The sequence below is a fragment of the Sabethes cyaneus genome, chromosome 1 (genome assembly GCF_943734655.1).
Source record: "Sabethes cyaneus chromosome 1, idSabCyanKW18_F2, whole genome shotgun sequence".
Taxonomy (NCBI): Eukaryota; Metazoa; Arthropoda; class Insecta; order Diptera; family Culicidae; genus Sabethes; species Sabethes cyaneus.
Window position 1 is genome coordinate 138,599,773 of NC_071353.1, and position 17,777 is coordinate 138,617,549.

General features: G+C 44.2%; 4 protein-coding genes across 4 annotated transcripts; 1 reads left to right on the forward strand and 3 right to left on the reverse strand.

The window, feature by feature from the left end:
- Positions 1-260: 260 nt before the first annotated feature.
- Positions 261-1,156, reverse strand: LOC128732747 (trypsin alpha-3-like). The gene is made up of 2 exons (XM_053826083.1): positions 1,126-1,156; positions 261-1,066 (listed from the first exon to the last, which is right to left on the reverse strand). Exons 1-2 carry the CDS (start codon positions 1,154-1,156, stop codon positions 261-263), a joined length of 837 nt encoding a protein of 278 aa, XP_053682058.1.
- Positions 1,157-1,427: 271 nt separating this feature from the next.
- LOC128746286 (serine protease 1-like) lies at positions 1,428-2,317 on the forward strand. The gene is made up of 2 exons (XM_053843334.1): positions 1,428-1,467; positions 1,530-2,317. The coding sequence occupies exons 1-2, from the start codon at positions 1,428-1,430 to the stop codon at positions 2,315-2,317; spliced, it is 828 nt and encodes a 275-aa protein (XP_053699309.1).
- Positions 2,318-2,629: 312 nt separating this feature from the next.
- On the reverse strand, positions 2,630-3,529 carry LOC128746287 (trypsin beta-like). Its single transcript, XM_053843335.1, has 2 exons — positions 3,146-3,529; positions 2,630-3,085 (listed from the first exon to the last, which is right to left on the reverse strand). The coding sequence occupies exons 1-2, from the start codon at positions 3,527-3,529 to the stop codon at positions 2,630-2,632; spliced, it is 840 nt and encodes a 279-aa protein (XP_053699310.1).
- A 13,377-nt stretch (positions 3,530-16,906) lies between these two features.
- On the reverse strand, positions 16,907-17,773 carry LOC128746288 (trypsin-2-like). Its single transcript, XM_053843336.1, has 2 exons — positions 17,282-17,773; positions 16,907-17,224 (listed from the first exon to the last, which is right to left on the reverse strand). Exons 1-2 carry the CDS (start codon positions 17,771-17,773, stop codon positions 16,907-16,909), a joined length of 810 nt encoding a protein of 269 aa, XP_053699311.1.
- Between the last annotated feature and the right edge of the window lie 4 nt (positions 17,774-17,777).

Here is a 17,777-nt window from a genome sequence, read left to right on the forward strand (position 1 = left end):
GGGAAACTTTTCCGTTTGGCTTTACAGTTCAGTTATTATTATTCTGAAGATGCAGATTACGCAGAATTTCAACAAAAAGAAGGTCACCAGAGAAGCATTAATCAATGAAGATGGGACTTTTCAACAAAATCTCCAGTAGATTCTACTTTTCAGGAATTTTGAAGCAATTTAAGAGGATTTCTTTTAAAACAAAAGCAAAAATGAATAAGAGAAAATCGATTAAATGTGTTTCAAATATAATTTTATTGTTCAACCATCAATCACCACCCGGGAATTGGTGACGAACCAGCCGGAGGAACGTCCTGCCGCTGGTACTGCTCTTGGATCCAGGGCAAATAGAAGCGCACCTGAGTATAGACGCCAGGGTTGTTTGCCGCACCACAACCGAATCCGTTGGACAAAATGCCCGCCACCCGTCCGTCACAGAACAGACCGGTGCCCATGTTGCTGGCACACACGCCGGGCCCCGTACCGACCGTTCCCGCACAAGTCATGGTCTCCTCAATCAATCCAAACTGGACCGCTAAAGCGGTGCAGGTGTCCCGGTTCATAATCGGTGCCGCGATGAACTGCTGGATCGGCGAGGCGGTGGCATTATTCCATCCAGCCGCCTGACAGGCCAATCCATCGAAGGGAATCTGGTCGTCGAGAATGGCGAAAGCGATGTTAGGTTCGGCGACGTTCTCCGGTGGGAAGAAGTTTGTGGCCGTTCGCAAAACTGCCAAATTGTTGGCAAACGTAAATGGATTATACTGCGGGTGGACGTAAATGGCCGAGACCGCTATCCTGGGGTTGGTGAAAATCAACTGCAACGCTCCGGACATGATCGTGACCTGATTGGTAGCCAGGAGAGTATTTTGAGGCGTTAGGACACAACGGGCCGCCGTCAGGACGTGGTACGCGTTCAGAATTATGCCTCCACAGAAGGCATTGGTCGGAGTTGGAACTCCTACGGCGACGACCGACGGAAACTGACCAAGGACGGCATTCGTTCCTCCGGCGATGAACGGTTCAAACGGATCGTACTCATCCAAATTTACCCGGGAGCCGTGCGATGCACCGATTGCTGAAACAAATGAAGCAATTAGCTTCACTTTGATTAACGAAGAAGAACTCACCGCTTACCAAGTAACACGATTGCGACTGCGAACTTCATCCTGGCAGGTAATCAGACAAACTGAGAATCAGGTTTGCAAATTACCTTAACTAAACCATTATCAAGGTTTGCGGGATTTGAATAGGAAACGTTTTTTTGCCGGGATTTTCAATGCAATTTACTGAGAAGCAACATTTCGTAATAAAAATCAGTACCGAAATCGAACTGGGTGATAAGATAAGGCTAGTCGAATTCGGAAGCATAATGTCATGTACTACCTCCCGCTGGAATCAGTTTTCAATTGCCTTGCGGACGTTTCACATCGACAAAAATGAAGGTGCTTATTATTGCGTTGCTGGTGACGATTGCAGGTAGGCTTAATCAAATTCCATAGTAGCTCAGTGTAAAAGGCACAAACCTACTCACCTTTCAGGTGCATTTGCCAGCGAAAATCCCTCGGCTCGCCTTACCGGAGGAACCGTCACAACGGCCGGTCAGTACCCGGCCGCCGTCAGCATCGATACTCCTTATCAATTGCACTGTGGCGGAACGATCCTTAACCTCAACCATGTCCTGACAGCCGCGTGGTGCGTCATGCACCCTACTACGTTTGTACTGCTGAATCCCTTCTGGCTGCGAGTAATCGCCGGTGACCTCAACCTGGTCCCCGTCGGATATCGCCGTGAAACCCGAAACGTAACGCATCTGTTCGTTCACCCCAACTACAATCGGGTGACCAACAACCACGACTTGGCCGTAATCCGCGTGAATGCACCATTCCCGGAGTTTCACAACACAATCGAACCGGCCATAATGAACACTCGGCTTCTTCCGATTAACACTCAGTGCGAGTACGCCGGATGGGGAGCTGCTACGAATGCAGTAGGTGCTCCGCTGAATCCAGCACAACGTTCCGCTGTTGCTCCTATTCTGACAACCGTATCCTGCAACGCTGCCAACATCCACAACAACCGCGTCCTGCCTACTATGATCTGCGCTGGATCGCTAACCGCTACCGCCAACACCGTCTGTCAGGGCAACATCGGCGGTGGTCTCTACTGTACCGGACAGCTGACAGGTGTGCTCACCTTCGGACTCGCTTGCGGCGCAGCCAATCAACCGGGAGTGTACATCGACATAAGACAGTACCGTCAGTGGATCGACACCCAATTCACACGCACCGACAATCCACAACCGGGATGGGTTCCCAGCCCACAGTAATAAAAGTTTAAGTTTGAATTTTCAAATAAATCTTTTTATTGATCAAAAACGATGTTTTCCTAATGATTGTGCCTTGCGGCAATTTTACGAGTCCTACGCAAATTCATGTTAATTATACTGCGCTTACCACTACATTGAAGATTTGCTTGTCAAACAAGGAGGAATACAGCGACGAAAAACTCATGGTTTAAATTACTAAATTGCAAACGTCTAGAAAGCTGGAATCTCCGCAATATTTATTTATTTTTTTTACTTTTTTAATGGTGCTTTCAACCGGTAGTTGGTTCGCCCCAATATGTTTTCTTACTTTAATTAAGAATCTAATGGCGACCACCCGATGTGTGGAAAATCAGTCCTGTTTAGCGTCTGATTAATCCACGGACTAAAAAACCGAATCTGCGTAAAGGTGGGAGGATTGTTCGCCACACCGCAGTTCATTCCAAACGACAGCAGTCCGGTCAGGTCACCCTCGCAGTACAGCCCCGATCCGATACTTCCGGGGCAGGGCGCTGGTCCCGTTTGGGCAACCACCATATTGCCGGCGCAAATCATACTTTCGAACGTGCGCATTCCCCGCCGGATGTTGCTGCACGCATCGCGATCGTTCACCGTCACCGGAATGAACCGCTGCTGAACGTCAACAAGCGGAGCGTCAGCCGCGGTTACACCCCAGCCGGCTAGCTGACAGACTGCACCGTTCGCGACGATTCGAGTTCGACGCCGTGCCGGTTCCACCTCGTTGCTGGGAAATTGAAACGGATGCTGGACCTGTCGCAATCAATAAATATTATAACCACAAACTTGCATTGTTTACCAAAAAGCACCTACCCGGATGACGGCGATGTCATTCTCCAGCGTATGCGGTTTGTAGTTCTCGTGCACGTAGATGACGGCTCCCAGGCTGGTTTGGCGTGAAGCTCCAACCGGCATCAAACTGATGTCACCGGTGTTGACACGTATCAGCCGGGGGTTGTGCAGACGATGCGTACTGTTTAGGGCACACTGAGCCAGCGTGACCACATGACGATCGTCGATCACGGCCGCACCGCAGATGCTGTGATCCGGCGTTACGATGTGTGCTACGGCAGGGAACTGGCCAAAATGTGTCACCGTGCTGCCCAGGAGGAATGATTCCGGTTTTTCGGATGGTGCTGTGGCCACCAAGCAGGTGGCCAGCAGTCCCAGTAGAGGAAGAAATTTTAACGTGAACATTCGCGTTGCTTGCAGTCAATGTTATCCAGGATCGAACTGATAAAGAACTGAATCTGAAATGGTTTCCAACAAGCAACGCGCCATAAATGATATCTAAAACGGGCTATGGCCTCACCAGCGGGGATTAGGAGATCGGCCTTATCGGTACGGGTTGTATCGTATCGAACGTGAGTCAGACGAGGAGATTATCGATAGGTGCTCATAATAAATATTTTATTTGGTGAGCTAAACTAATTTATGGAGGATTTGGGAAACGAATAGATCCGGGACTGATATTGGTAAATATCGTTTCCTGACTAAGAGCTTCAACAATTATTATTCAGCTTAAGTGACCCATGATGCGTAAGAGTTCCTGTACCACGAATCCCTAGCAATGTGAATGGCTTTATTCAGTTTAAGCGAATTCATTTTTCATTCAGTCTAGCTAATTTATTTAATTTAGCAAATTAGTGGGATTCAGATAAAAAAAATCCAACTTGAGATTAACAGGTGTCCATGCTACAGCTAATCTAGATATCTTACTAATATCTTCACAATTGGAATCAAAAACTTATTTTGGTGTAATGATTAATATGAGAATAAAAATCTTTTTCGGACATAGGGTATGTTGCTGCTTCGTCGTAATTGCCTATTCCCGTCCTATCCAACACAACTTATTAAAAATATCAGCGTTTTTCACGACACACAATGCAAAATTAGTTATTCCCTAATATTTTAGTCTGATGACTATCATACGCGATCAATCAAAGTGAGCTGAGATTTATTTGAATGCCAATTTTCATCAAAGAATTCCTAGCAGCCAAATTTTCTACGTTTTTTCGTGCGACGAAGAAGAAAATGTCGACTAATCGTTTCAATTTCCGTCATTCATAAAATGAAAATAACTCACGAAACGCATTGTCGTTATTCTGTAGCCGGGAAAACTTGCATGACCTGCAGAAATTTTACAGAATAACATTTGTCATGCCGTCCTAGACAAATACATGCGCGCTAGCTAGCGTGACTTCAAAGGGCACGGATCGGAAGGTAAGTGTGTTTGAGTCAAATCAGCTGCAGAGCTTTTGGAGTATTCATTAAATCCACCTAAGAAATGATGAAAATTAGAGTGGCTTTCGTTACTACGACGGGAATTAAAAATAAACCCTAGATAGATACTTGATGCTTCGCTAATGTTTAAACTTCTGACAAGATTTCTGAACTTTCTGAATTTGATCAAATGAACCGTCGACTGCGTCGTAGTGGAACTAAGGATCGGAAGCTGCATCTGCATTTGATGATGTTAAAAACGATTAGGGCAAACCCAGGGCTGTCGGATTATGATATCGCCAAGAACTTCAATGCCAGCCAAAGCCCCGCCAGTGAAGGATTCGTTTGCGAGAAGGATTTCGATCTATTCGAGCCAGTAAGCAGCCAAACAGGATACTGAAGTAGATTCTAGGGGCCAAAAGACGTATCCGGAAGTTGTACAGCGAGATTGTTACGAAGTACGAAAATGGATTATGGGCAGCTTCCCGAAGTTCTATTCATTCCCAGTTCGTAATCATTTTGCCGATAAATTCGTAAGAAATCTTATGACCTGGTCAGGTATTTGGAGCTGCCGACATAAACGCAGGACTACGTGACAAACAAGACTGCCCAACAAACATTTTTGTTATATTACAGCTTATCAAGCGCTTATCACCCGGTAATTAGCTATACAACGGTTCAATAAGCTGCTATTCAACAAAAATGTTTGTTGAGTAAGGCTTTCAAAATATAGCTACAAGCAGGAGTGTAATAACAGGGGGCCCAACGTGCACGATGGCTCGACCAGGTCGAAAGCGATTTGCGACTTCTGAGACGACTAGGAAATTGGCGACGAGTGGCCCAAGACCGAGTTGAATGGAGACGAGTGCTTGAAACAGCACGAGCCACCCCGGCTCTATGCTGCTGAAGAAGAAGAAGGAGTGTAATAAAACCTGTGCTTTCGTCGCGACGATGGGGTGGATTTTTTCGAAAAGGACATCAATGTACACAACGTTCCCTCAATTCCGTCCAATTAAGAGCCAGCAGCAGGGTAACCAGAAGGTTTTTTATGAACTCACTAGTCACTAGTCACTATTCATTGCTCACTATTCACTACTCACAATTCACTACTCACTACTTACTACTCACAACTCACCGCTCACTACACACTACACATTACTCATTACTCACCACTCATTACTCACTACTCGTTACTCGCTACTCGTTACTCACTACTCACTATCATTGTTACAAATCGAGCAAGAAACAAACAGGTGAGCGAGTATGAGAAGCATAGCATCCAACGCTTACTTGTATTTTGTATTTTTGTATTCATTTTTCTGATCCATCTGACATTGTGTCTTAATAAATAGAAGTTATATTAATTTCTAACAAAAACATTGAGCAAATGATTACGAAAAACATGAATTGGAACATAACATCGACTTAAAATCGAAAGTCTCAAATATTTCATTGAAACGATGGCATATACAACGTACGGGTTCATGCTGTCCAAATAAGTGACTTGGCGGCTCCAAGTGTAAAAAGTTTCTTTGGCGTAGAGGTCGTACGGAAGCGTATAGACTCAGCTGTTTCAGCAATGGTTGATTAGAAGTTTCGCAGCAAAAACCGCTTGTGCGATTCGTCGTCTCTACTCCAACGGTTGAATACCAGGGAGTCAGTCGACAGCGGTCCTCGTAGGGCGGCAAGTTAAGCGAATCGGTCCGTGGGAGATGGCGAAGAGTATTGCTGATGAACTTTTTCTGACTCATTTCAATTCAGTGACACCAATGAGCGTGAAAAGGACACCAAATAACAGAACTAGCTTCGAGGATCGATCTCACTAGCGAACAGTATAAAGATTTTAGGCACAGTAGGTCACGAAACTCATCCGCTATCTTGAAAATGAATCCCAGCTGCCGGTTGGCACTCGAGATAATACTATCGTAGTGATTTCTGAATGAAAGCTCATTGTCTAATAGTACTCTCAAATCTGTTATACACCGGACTCGGAGGAGCTGTTGGCCGGAAATTGTGTAACCGTATTCAACAGGCGTACGTCTTCTATAACACGAGATCGCATTGCACTTCTCGATGCTTAGCTTACGTCTCACCGATTCAACCGCACGACAAACAGCCGCCGTTGTCGTGTGCAGCATTCAACTACCTACACACTCGCGAACACGCAGCCCCGCATCGTTTTTCTGCATAGCTGGCTCACGAGGCAAATGACTCGTAAGCAGCCAGCTGCCCGTGACCACTGCACACTGGGATACAGATTTTGCATTACATTTTCTACTCGCTACTCACTATTCACGGCTCACTACTCACCACTTGCTATGCACTACTCACTATTCACTCTTCACTCTTCACTCTTTACTCTTCACTATTTATTATTCACTAGTTACTATTCAGAATTACCCATTTACTACTCACCATTCATTACTTCATTCACTAAACCATTGACTATTCATCCATTACTCACTATTCATTATTCACTCACTATTCAATGCTTAGTACTCACTACTCACTACTCATTACTCACTTCTCATTGCACATTACTCACTACTCAGTGCTCACTACTTACTATTCACCGCTCATTACTCACTGACCCAAACACATTGGTCTTATTTGGAAAGTAACGGATGTGTCTTGTGGATCTGGAACTGGATTATAGACTTTTAGCTGTGTAGCCAGATTTTAGCCAAAAGGTAATTTTAGCACGTCAATTAATGGTTTTGAAGCTTTTACACAGGGTTTCATCACCTTCTCGGCTGCAAGCTTACGTTTGGAACTCAAGTTATTTCAATTACCAGCTGCAGCATGCTGTATTAGAATTACAATTCTGCCTTTTGCGCTAGCACGGCATTCATGGCTGCTTTTAGAATACTTGCAATGCAAAGATAGAAGTTCTATAAATTACAAAATTGTAGACTTTTTAAAGGTATGATACCTAGCAGCTTGCCATAACAAATTTAAACAAGTTAGTCCAGAGTACTCTCGACCAGACTTGTTATGAACACCGTCCAGTGCGACACGACTGCTACCCGCCCAAATAGGCACAGCAGCGGGTACTTTTGATAATAGAACGCACTAGCGTTGCTAAGCACCGTTCCAACGACGGCTTGCACGATTTCGTTCTTTGCTTTCTTGCTTATTCGTTCATATTCGGCGTACGTGACTGAGTTATCAGGACGTTCGGGCTCCGTTCGCTAGACGTGCTTTAGCCGTGCTCTAGCAGATGCCGGCTGGTGTAAGCTGGCACGGTTTCGCTAGCAAACCTAAAGAACCTATATAACTGCTTGGTGCGATACGGTAAAAACTTATGAACGGTAGCGGGTGCCTTCCACAATGCCGTGTTTGTGCCAAATCGGCTGCTGCTGCTCAGTAAAAATTATCGAATTTATGACCCGGAGCAACCCGGACCGCACTGAACACGCATAATACTGTACCGAACAGAAAAAATCGGCACTGAGGTGCGGAATCACATTAGTTCGAACGAGAGCAGGCGAAAAAAAAGGGGAATGTTTTAGCACGGTTACCGGAGCGGTGCATGCTTTCACAAGTCTGCTCTCGAGTAAATACGAAATGGAGAAAAGCAGTGGCGGAACTAGGTGAGACCTAACGCCTCTCTAGGAAATATTTAGCCCCCCCATTGTGAAACAATTTTTTTCTTTTAGATCCTACGTTTAAGCCTTCTATAAAAGTTCTTCGACTTCCTGCCGGGTGACCTTAGGCAACTGGCAGAAACCTCAGCCATGGTCAATGAAAAGAAGAACATTGGCATGTTCTGCAGCTCTTTCGTTTTGGCCACGATATTATTGATGCACATCCTCCGTTTGAGGGTCGCGCAAAAATTAGTCGGGGGACATTGGGACAACTTTTCAGCTGGTTAATCTCCTTCAGCGGTCTCTTGGCATAATGGACCGAAGCCAGTGGCAACTTTTGGCAACTATTCCGTATCACTCACCGCAAGTCCTGAAGGAAAGAACAGCGGTTGGAGCGTTCTCTTCTCGCTGATCGGCAGCCACAAAAAGACCTTTTTCGAGAACTTAAATAAATAAAGCTGACTTTCTCTTACCTTCGCGTCATTCATGAAGCGACTTATTTCATTTGTTGAACAGCATGTTTCAAGCAAGCGTCAGCTGAAGTTGGTGACTTTGATGACGACTGAAAGTCAGACACGATTTGTCGATGTTGACTGGGTTAAATATAATAAGCCGTATATTATAGGATATGTTACTTAAATTCAATTCATTTGCGTTAAAAGTTGCTGGCCTTCTACTAATAGATTTGATAGAAAAGTAAAAATGAAACTTTAAACTCGTTCGTAATGATGAAGTGAACTTCATTTTACTGAAGCCCGTTTTGAAGTGAAGCGGTGCTGCTTCAGTTAAAACCAAAGCTTCATTGCTTCATTCTTGAGTGACGATTTTCAATTGAAGGTTACGTTATTGGGACCTGATTAAAACCACCACTTCGCGCTTCGCCGGAAAAATGTTTTTCACCAGCACCATTGGCCGCTCCTTCTGAGTGATTCCCTGCTGATCAGAATCGTCGAATGATACTTCCGCATGTCCATTATGGCCAGGTGCTTATCTTCACCGATTGCCCTATCGCTTCGATTTACCAACCCAAACCTTGCACTTCTTACTTTCCTTGTCTTGCTGAACACTAAATTGACGTTCAAGTTACACCGTGAATCAGTCATTTCCAAGGCGACCCGACAACTTGGATTTATTGCTAAGATTGGACGTAACTTTAGAGATGTTCACTGCCTGAAATCATTATATTGCGCTTTGGTTCTTCCGCTACTTGAGAGCTGTAATTTGGTTTGGTCCCCCAGTCATCTTACTTGGAACCTACGGATCGAACGTGTGCCACGTAGGTTTATTCGGCTGGCTCTACGACATCTCCCATAGCGGCATCCTGATAACCTGCCACCTTACCCGAATAGATGTCGTCTACTTGACCTCGATACACTCGAATACAGGCGTAAAATGCATCAGGCTATATTCGTGGCTAAACTTATGAACGGCGAAATTGATTCTCCAAAATTGCTATCTATGCTTAACTTTCGGGCATCGCAACGGACATTACGCTCAACTGGCTTGCTGCAAATACCGTTTCATCGGACCGCGTTTGGAGCTGATGAACCGATTACGGAATGCATCAGGATGTTCTCAAAAGTCAAAGAACTATTTGACTTCGGTATGCCTTCGCACTAAGACGTTTGAAGCTATGAAGCATCAAAATGCTATGATAAAACGTAATTTCGATAAAGCTATTGTAGATTGGATTTGTCAAATGTTACAAAAAAGAGAAATAACTAGTAGCCATGGAATGTCAACTGTCATGGTAAAGACTGTAAAGGGTTGCCCACAAGGAGGAGTTCTTTCACCTTTGTTGTGGTCACTTGTTGTTGACGAACTACTATCACATCTTGAAGCGTCAGGATTTGAAATAATTGGTTTCGCTGATGACATTGCAATTATAGTTCGTGGGAAATATGAACAAGTTATTAAAGATAGATTGCAGCATGCTCTGGATTCTACAATATCGTGGTGCAGAGATGAGGATCTTTCAATAAACCCTCAAAAAACTACTGTTATTTCTTTCACGCGAAGAAGGAAAACTAAAATACCTGACTTGTACTTAGAAGGAACAAAACTAAATATTTCTCCCAAAGTAAAATATCTAGGAGTGATTCTTGATAGCAAATTAAACTGGAATTTACACTTGGATCAAGTGTTAAATAAGGCTATGAATGCCTTATGGATAAGTAGAAAAACTTTCGGAAATAAATGGGGACTGAAACCTAAAATGATTCATTGGATCTATACAGCAATAGTAAGACCCAGGATAACATATGCGGCCTTAGTTTGGTGGCCGAAAACAAAGATTAAAAATGCTCAAAAGAAACTAGAGAAGTTGCAAAGATTAGCTACAATCTCCATAACCGGAGCAACTAGCAGTATGCCATCAAAAGCGTTAGACTCTATTTTAAGTTTGCTTCCACTGCACCTATTTGTTCAACTAGAAGCTGAGAAAAATGCACTAAGGTTGAAGAGAACAAAAAAGCTCTTTGATGGAGACCTTAGGGGCCATCTCAGTATCTTAAAGGATTTTAAAATTAATCCCATATTAACGCATGAGGACTGGATGGATAGACAATATAACTTTGAACGACTATTCCATGTAACAGAAACAAGTCGCACGGAGTGGGAATCAGGTGGGCCCAATATTCAACCAGGATCGATAATCTTCTACACTGACGGTTCTAAACTAAACAACAAAGTTGGAACTGGCGTAACGGGCCCCGGAGTCGACATATCAATATCCATGGGCCAATGGCCGACTGTTTTTCAAGCAGAAATACAGGCAATTATTGAATGTGCTACAGTTTGTCTGCGACGAAATTATAGAAATGCAAATATATGTATATTTTCTGACAGCCAGGCTGCTTTAAAAGCACTGAAGTCAGTTTCGTGCTCGTCTAAACTGGTTTGGGAATGCATTCAATTGCTGCAGCAGGTGGCTAGAAAAAGCACAATAAATCTTTTTTGGGTCCCTGGGCACTGCGGAATTGAAGGCAATGAAAAAGCGGATCAGTTGGCAAAAGCTGGATCGATTAAACCTTTCATTGGACCAGAACCATTCTGTGGGGTCTCAGAATGTACTATTAAAATGGAATTAAAAAACTGGGAAAAATCAATGATTGACGATGTCTGGAAAAAAAATCTGACAGCTCGACAATCAAAGAAATTTATATCTCCTAATAAAACAATAACCCAGAAACTTCTTAGCCTGTCTAAAAAGGACTTACGTACTTACTGTGGCCTCGTAACAGGCCACTGCGCAAGTAAATATCACTTAAAACAACTGGGAAAATTAGAAGATGACACGTGTCGCTTCTGTAACCTGGAAAGTGAAAATGCGGAACATCTACTATGTTATTGCGTGGCACTACTTCATAAAAGAAAAACTTTCTTTGACATGACTTTAATACAACCCTCGGATGTATGGATGAATTCTCCCAATAAGGCAATAAACTTTATTCGTTGTATAATACCTTATTGGGACAATGCCGTCGATCAGCAAGTGGAAATCACTCATACTAATAGTGATACGACACCCTGATGTGGCGTACAATAAACTGGGGCCTGCCACAATAGATCAAATAACTGGTCGCAGTGGAAAATGTACCCAAAATAAAAGGAAAAAAAAAATGCCTTCGCACTTATTCGCGCAAAAGATAAGAAGAACTAATTTACTATAATCTGTAATCAATTTTATTCATGTAGACAATTTATAGTCAGATGAAGTACTCAAATAAATAACAAATAATCTTGCTCTCGGTCTTCCTCTTCAGCTTCTGCTGCACTTTATGGTCGCGCGGCACCATCGGGCGGCCGAAACCAGGCTTCCGTTTAACGCTATCGCCTTTCTTCAGAAGGGAGAGAATATTGTAAATTCCGACGGACCACGGACACAGAGTGACTCATAATGTTCGCTCCGGCGTGGAGCTGGCAGTACGGACAAAGCATCGAGCATAGTTGCTTCACTATTGACCAAACTCGTGACTTTAGTCATGACCTTGAAATGCGGTCAGGCATATATTAATATTTTTTTTGAAACGATGATTCTACAATTGATGAAGGGACGGTAAGGGAAAGTAATGAAGGAGGATTTTTTCCGGGAATGAAGGGGAAGGGTGGAAAGGAAGGGGGGGGGGGTAATCTCTGATTACAGCTTGGTTCGACCCATGCACCTTCCAGCATTGGACAAAAGATAGGAGTCACAACGACAACTTGTTAAGGCGGAACCGAAAGTGGCTAACGTTATTGTGTAAGTGCGACAAACACTGTACTGTACATCTCATGTGTTCGTTAAAAACCTAAACGTTTATTTGAATATTGCATTAGTATTGGTAATATATGTCAAATAGCGGAGCTTGCAAACATAAACAGCTGATCCGCAGCCAACCGCACTGACTACAAACATCCCGAAAAAGGGTTTGTTTTCTTTATCAAGGCATTCCGATTCAATCAAAATTAACAGCAGCAACTGAATAATGCGTAGGATCACTAGGATGTTAATTAATCCGCTTGCATCGGATTGCGATTTTGATTCCTGCGTTTGCGTTTTGTTTGTTTATTTCACTCTAAGCTCATCGATGCGGCGAAAGTTGAAAGCTCTTTAAAAGCTCATTGATGTGACGAAAGTTTGATACTGTGTTGCTGCTTTTTCCGAAATCGCTAGTTCAACGAAATATGTGCGTAACCAAATATCTATTAACTAATTCCAAATTATACATTGGTCGCTTTTATGAACACGTAATGATCGATATGTTCAGTTAAATTTATTTTCCATTAGCAATTATGTTTTGCTGAGCGTTTATTGATACGCAGCAGATCGATAAATTGAATTACAAGTTTTAGGACATTATAACAGCGCTGGAAGCACTGATTACGTGGCGAAAGCGTGCTCTGCCAATACAGATGCATTTTTAAGGCGCAAAACAATACATGCTTCGAATGGTAGCCATTTATCCAGCCATCTTTGAGCCACTTTCGGTTTCCCCTTAAGCATAGCTACCTATTACCCCCCCCCTTCCTTTCCACCCTTCCCCTTCATTCACGGAAAAAAATCCTTCTTCATTACTTTCCCTTACCGTCCCTTCAGCATCTGTAGAATCATCGTTTCAAAAAAAATATTGCTTCACTATTGTTTAAAATTTTATCGCACATAAATACATCCCCTGTTTCATTAAATCAAGCTACCCGGTTTGCACGGACAGTTCGGCGCACAAAAACAAATTCAGCTGGTTCCTCTCTTTCAGATCATAACCAATGCATAAGCTATGTAAAAGTCTGGATCACTTGGAAAAAAGTGCGCTTGGTATAATCGACCGTGCCGCGAAGAAAAATACAGCAAAAAAACACAGTAAGCTGTCACTATTTCAATGCTATCATATGAAGTAATTTGCGGTGTCGTCACTAACGAGAATGATATTAGCTGAGACTCGATTATGTAGGAGCGAGTGGGGAGCAAAGAGTGGAGGAGAGGATCCGGGAGTTTGAAATTTGATGTTGTTGATATTATTCCTACTGCAAACAGCCTCAGCGAGGGCCTCAGCTAATGTCAAAAAATCTTTATATGTGTGCACGTCCACGTTACATTCGTATTGAGTTGGATACACCATCTATGGACGTGATGGACGACTTGCAAAAGCGCGACATTGGGTGGTGGCCAATCGACAACCGTATATGCTAATTAAGGATTAGAGGCCGTTTCTTCAACATTAGCATTATTAACATGGGTATATTTTGTCGACTGTGGAATTCGCTATTTTATTTCTGTCGGCTGTTAGTCTTATTAAATCAGAACAGATTTTGCTCCGACGTTTCGACTATATCATTAACAATTATTAACATGGTGAAAGACCCTTTGGGTTAAAACCACTCTAAAAAATATTAATATTAACATGCAGAGCCTACACCTAGGAAGTGACGAGGATGATAAGCACGCTTTTTACGCGCAGTTTGAACGATAATACGACAACGTCAAAATCGTCATCGACCTCAGCGCTCAGATTGACCAGGAAGAGGAATACAGAGCGGTTATTGGAAAGTTTAGTGCACACCCGCCTACGAACGAAAACGGCCATCGACTCATTGACTTCGCAACCTCCAAAAATATGTCCATACGATATTCCTTCTTCCGGTACAGCCTCCTGTATCGGTACAGCTGGAGATCACCGCCACAGACGGACTCGCAAATCGACCACGTTTTGGCACTTTCCGGATATCATCGACGTTAGAACCTCTCGTGGCGCAAACATCGATTCTGAACACTACCTTTTGATTAAAATGCGCCAATAACTTTCCGTTGTTACCGACATTTGGTACCGTCGCACGTCACGGTACAATCTGGAACGACTCAAATTACTTGAGGTCGCACTGAGTACGCGCAACGCCTTGAGACCGCGCTGCCGGGTGAGGGAGAGCTAAATGAAGCCCCTCTCGAGGACTTCTGGAATAGCGTTGAAACAGCCATCAACGGTGCAGCGAAAGATGTAATTGAGTTCGGTGAGAGGAGTCGACGTAAAGAATGGTTCGACGAGGAATGCCAGAGGATGTTAGATGAGAAGAATGCAGCACGGGTGCGGGCGCGGATGCTGCAGTAGGGGATCCGTCAAAACGCGGAACGATATAGACAGAAACGAAGACAGCAAACCCACTTTTTCCGGGATAAGAAGCGTCGCCTGGAAGAAATGGAATGCGAGGGCATGCAACAGCTGCATTACTCTCAGAAAACGCGTAAATTCTACAACAAACTGAACGTATCTCGCAAAGGCTTTGTGCCGCAAGCCGAAACATGTCGAGATAAAGACGGAGGGATCTTGTCGGATCAACGTGAGGTGATCAAAAGGTGGAGGCAGCACTACAATGAGCACCCGAATGGCGCGAAGAAGGAATGCCAATACAGCAGGGAGAATGACTACATCAGTACCTACATATGACTACATATATGCCGACCCCCACAATAGGTGAAGTGATCGAAGGTATCAAGCAGCTCAAGAACCACAAGCCAGTTGGCAACGATGGCATCGCAGCGGGGCTTATCAAGATAGGTCCGGATAGGTTGACTGCACAGCCTGATAGTCAGGATCTGGGTAACAGAACAGCTACCGGAGGAGTGGAAGAAGAGAGCGCCCAAAATACAAGAAGGCGACAAGTTGGAATGTGAGAACAATCGAGCGATCACCACTCTCAAAGCCGCCTATAAAGTGCTTTCTCAGATCATCTTTAGCCGTCTATCGCCGCTAGCAAGTAGATTCGTGGAAAGTTATCAAGCCGGTTTTGTAGACGGGCGATCGACAACGGACTAAATCTTTGTGCTGCGACAAAACCTCCAAAAGTGTCGCGAATATCAAGTCCCTCGCACCACCTATTCATAGATTTCAAGGCCGCCTACGATTCTATCGACCGTGAAGAGCTATGGAAAACTTTGGATGAAAACGGCTTTCCCGGAAAGCTGACAACACTGATTAAGACCACGATGGATGGTGTTTGAAACTGTAGACGGATTTCGGACGCGTTATCAAGCCCGTTTGAAACATGCAGGGGACTTCGACAAGGGGATGGTATTTCCTGTCTCCTGTTCAACATCGCGCTGGAAGGTGCTAGGAAACGTACGGGTTTTAACATGCGGGCACGATCTTCAACAAATCTATCCAACTTATCTGTTTCGCAGACAACGTGGACATTGTCGGAAGGACGTCCCAGGCGGTTGCTGAGCAGAAAACTAAACTGAAACGTTTTACTGCTTCACGTTTCAGTTTAGTTGGATTAATTGGGTTGGATTAATGGTGCATACCTTCAAAACCAAGTATCTGCTAGTAGGAGGAACCGAGCACGATCGAACTCGCGTAGGCAACGGTGTGGTAGTCGACGGGGACGAGTTAAAGATGGTGGATGTATTTGTATACCTCGGATCGTTGATGACGTCGGATAACAACTACAGTGCTCTGCTCAGAGAACTACGCAGACGTATTCTTATCCGAAGTCGTGCTTACTACGGGCTTCACAAGACGCTAAGATCTGGTAAGCTTCATCCCCATACCAAATGGACTATGTACAAAACGCTAATAAGACCAGTAGCCCTCTACGGGCACGAAACGTGGATAATGCTCGAAGGGGACTTGAAAGCACTGGTCGTTTTTGATCGTCGTGTGCTTAGGATTAGCTTTGGCGGTGTATGTGAGAACGGTTTATACAGGAGTAGAATGAATCACGAGCTGGCGCAGCTCTTCGACGAACCCAGTATCCAAAAAGTGGCTAAAGCTGCAAGGTTAGAATGGGCGGGATATGTTGTGAGAATGCCGGACAACAACCCCGTAAAAATGGGTTTCTTGCCTCGAATCCGGTTGGTACCAGACGCAGAGGTGCACAGCGTGCTCGATGGTTAGACCAAGTGGAGCATAACGCACAGCCATGGACCGAGTTAGTTGGTGGAACATTGTATTACTGGTCAAATCCTGAGTAAGTAAGCAAACAGCACGGTACAACAACAATGGCGTCACTGTATTTTCCTAAATGTGACCCAAGAGCTAAGCCCGATTCAATGATGGGCGATGTTTGGGGGAAAACTGAAGATGCCATATATTTTCCAGACCTGGCATATTTTGATGAATGCTTGTTCCTTTTCCACTGCAAATAAAATATTTCCGATTAGCATCGGGAAATGACACGAAATGCAAATTTGTACACTCTAATAAAATCGTCTTTTATTTCCATCAGAAGATTGTATCGACTGTTTAACAATTCGGTAGTATAGAGAACTACATATTCAACCAAGAATATTCAATTAATCCACCAAACCAACCTCCAGCAGCTGCTCTTCAATCCATCGATTGAAGAAACGCATTTGTACGAACACCGGTGGATCGTTGGCCGCTCCGCAGTTCACTCCGAAGGAAAGCAACCCAGTCAGCTCATCCTCGCAGTACAGTGGGGAGCCAAGATTCCCACTGCACGGTGCATTGGTGCTACGTAGCAGATTTCCCCCGCAGATCATGTTCTCCCGAACGGCACCGGCATGTACATTCACCTGGTTGCAGGTGTCCCGATCGAGGATTTCCCCATCCAAATACTTTTGATCGGATTCCGTTGAGGTGGAAGTTGCCTAGACGAAAAAAAAAGATTAGTTCAATTGTTGCACAACAGATCTAATTATAGTTACGCTTCGTTCCATACTCCATCCCGGGAGTTGACAAACTGCACCATTCGGCACAATCCTCCGTCTTCTTGTAGCTACCTCGACCGTGTTTGAAGGTAGCCAAAAAGCTCGATCTACTCGTAGCAGAGCAATATCGTTCCGATGGTTATAAGCTGTATAGTTTTCGTGAACGACAATTTGCAAAACATCTCGTCGTTGTCGTTCGGAAGATTCCACAGCAATATTTAGGTCACCAGCGATGACCTCCACCTGGCTGGGGTCGATCACGGTGGCTTTCTGCTCATCGTAAACACATTGAGCCAGTGTCAGAACAACCTCCGGATGAATTACCGTTACACCACAGAAGCTAAGAAAAGGTGTCCTAATGAAGCCAGCCGAAGAAAATTCCCCCCAGGAGGACTCGATTCCACCTTTCAAAATTGGGTTATCCAGAACGGCTCCGGTAGCAGTGGCTATCAGCGCCGCGGAGGTGCAAACTATCAACCGAATGATCATGGTT

Bases quoted from the DNA above. Each gene is read 5' to 3' on its own strand.
- LOC128746286 (XM_053843334.1), top strand. From the start codon at position 1,428: ATGAAGGTGCTTATTATTGCGTTGCTGGTGACGATTGCAG. The intron at 1,468-1,529 runs GTAGGCTTAATC...CTCACCTTTCAG, and splicing joins GTTGCTGGTGACGATTGCAG to GTGCATTTGCCAGCGAAAAT.
- LOC128746287 (XM_053843335.1), bottom strand. From the start codon at position 3,529: ATGTTCACGTTAAAATTTCTTCCTCTACTGGGACTGCTGGCCACCTGC. The intron at 3,086-3,145 runs GTAGGTGCTTTT...TGATTGCGACAG, and splicing joins ATGACATCGCCGTCATCCGG to GTCCAGCATCCGTTTCAATT.
- LOC128732747 (XM_053826083.1), bottom strand. From the start codon at position 1,156: ATGAAGTTCGCAGTCGCAATCGTGTTACTTG. The intron at 1,067-1,125 runs GTAAGCGGTGAG...CATTTGTTTCAG, and splicing joins AGTCGCAATCGTGTTACTTG to CAATCGGTGCATCGCACGGC.
- LOC128746288 (XM_053843336.1), bottom strand. From the start codon at position 17,773: ATGATCATTCGGTTGATAGTTTGCACCTCCGCGGCGCTGATAGCCACT. The intron at 17,225-17,281 runs GTAACTATAATT...TTTTTCGTCTAG, and splicing joins GATGGAGTATGGAACGAAGC to GCAACTTCCACCTCAACGGA.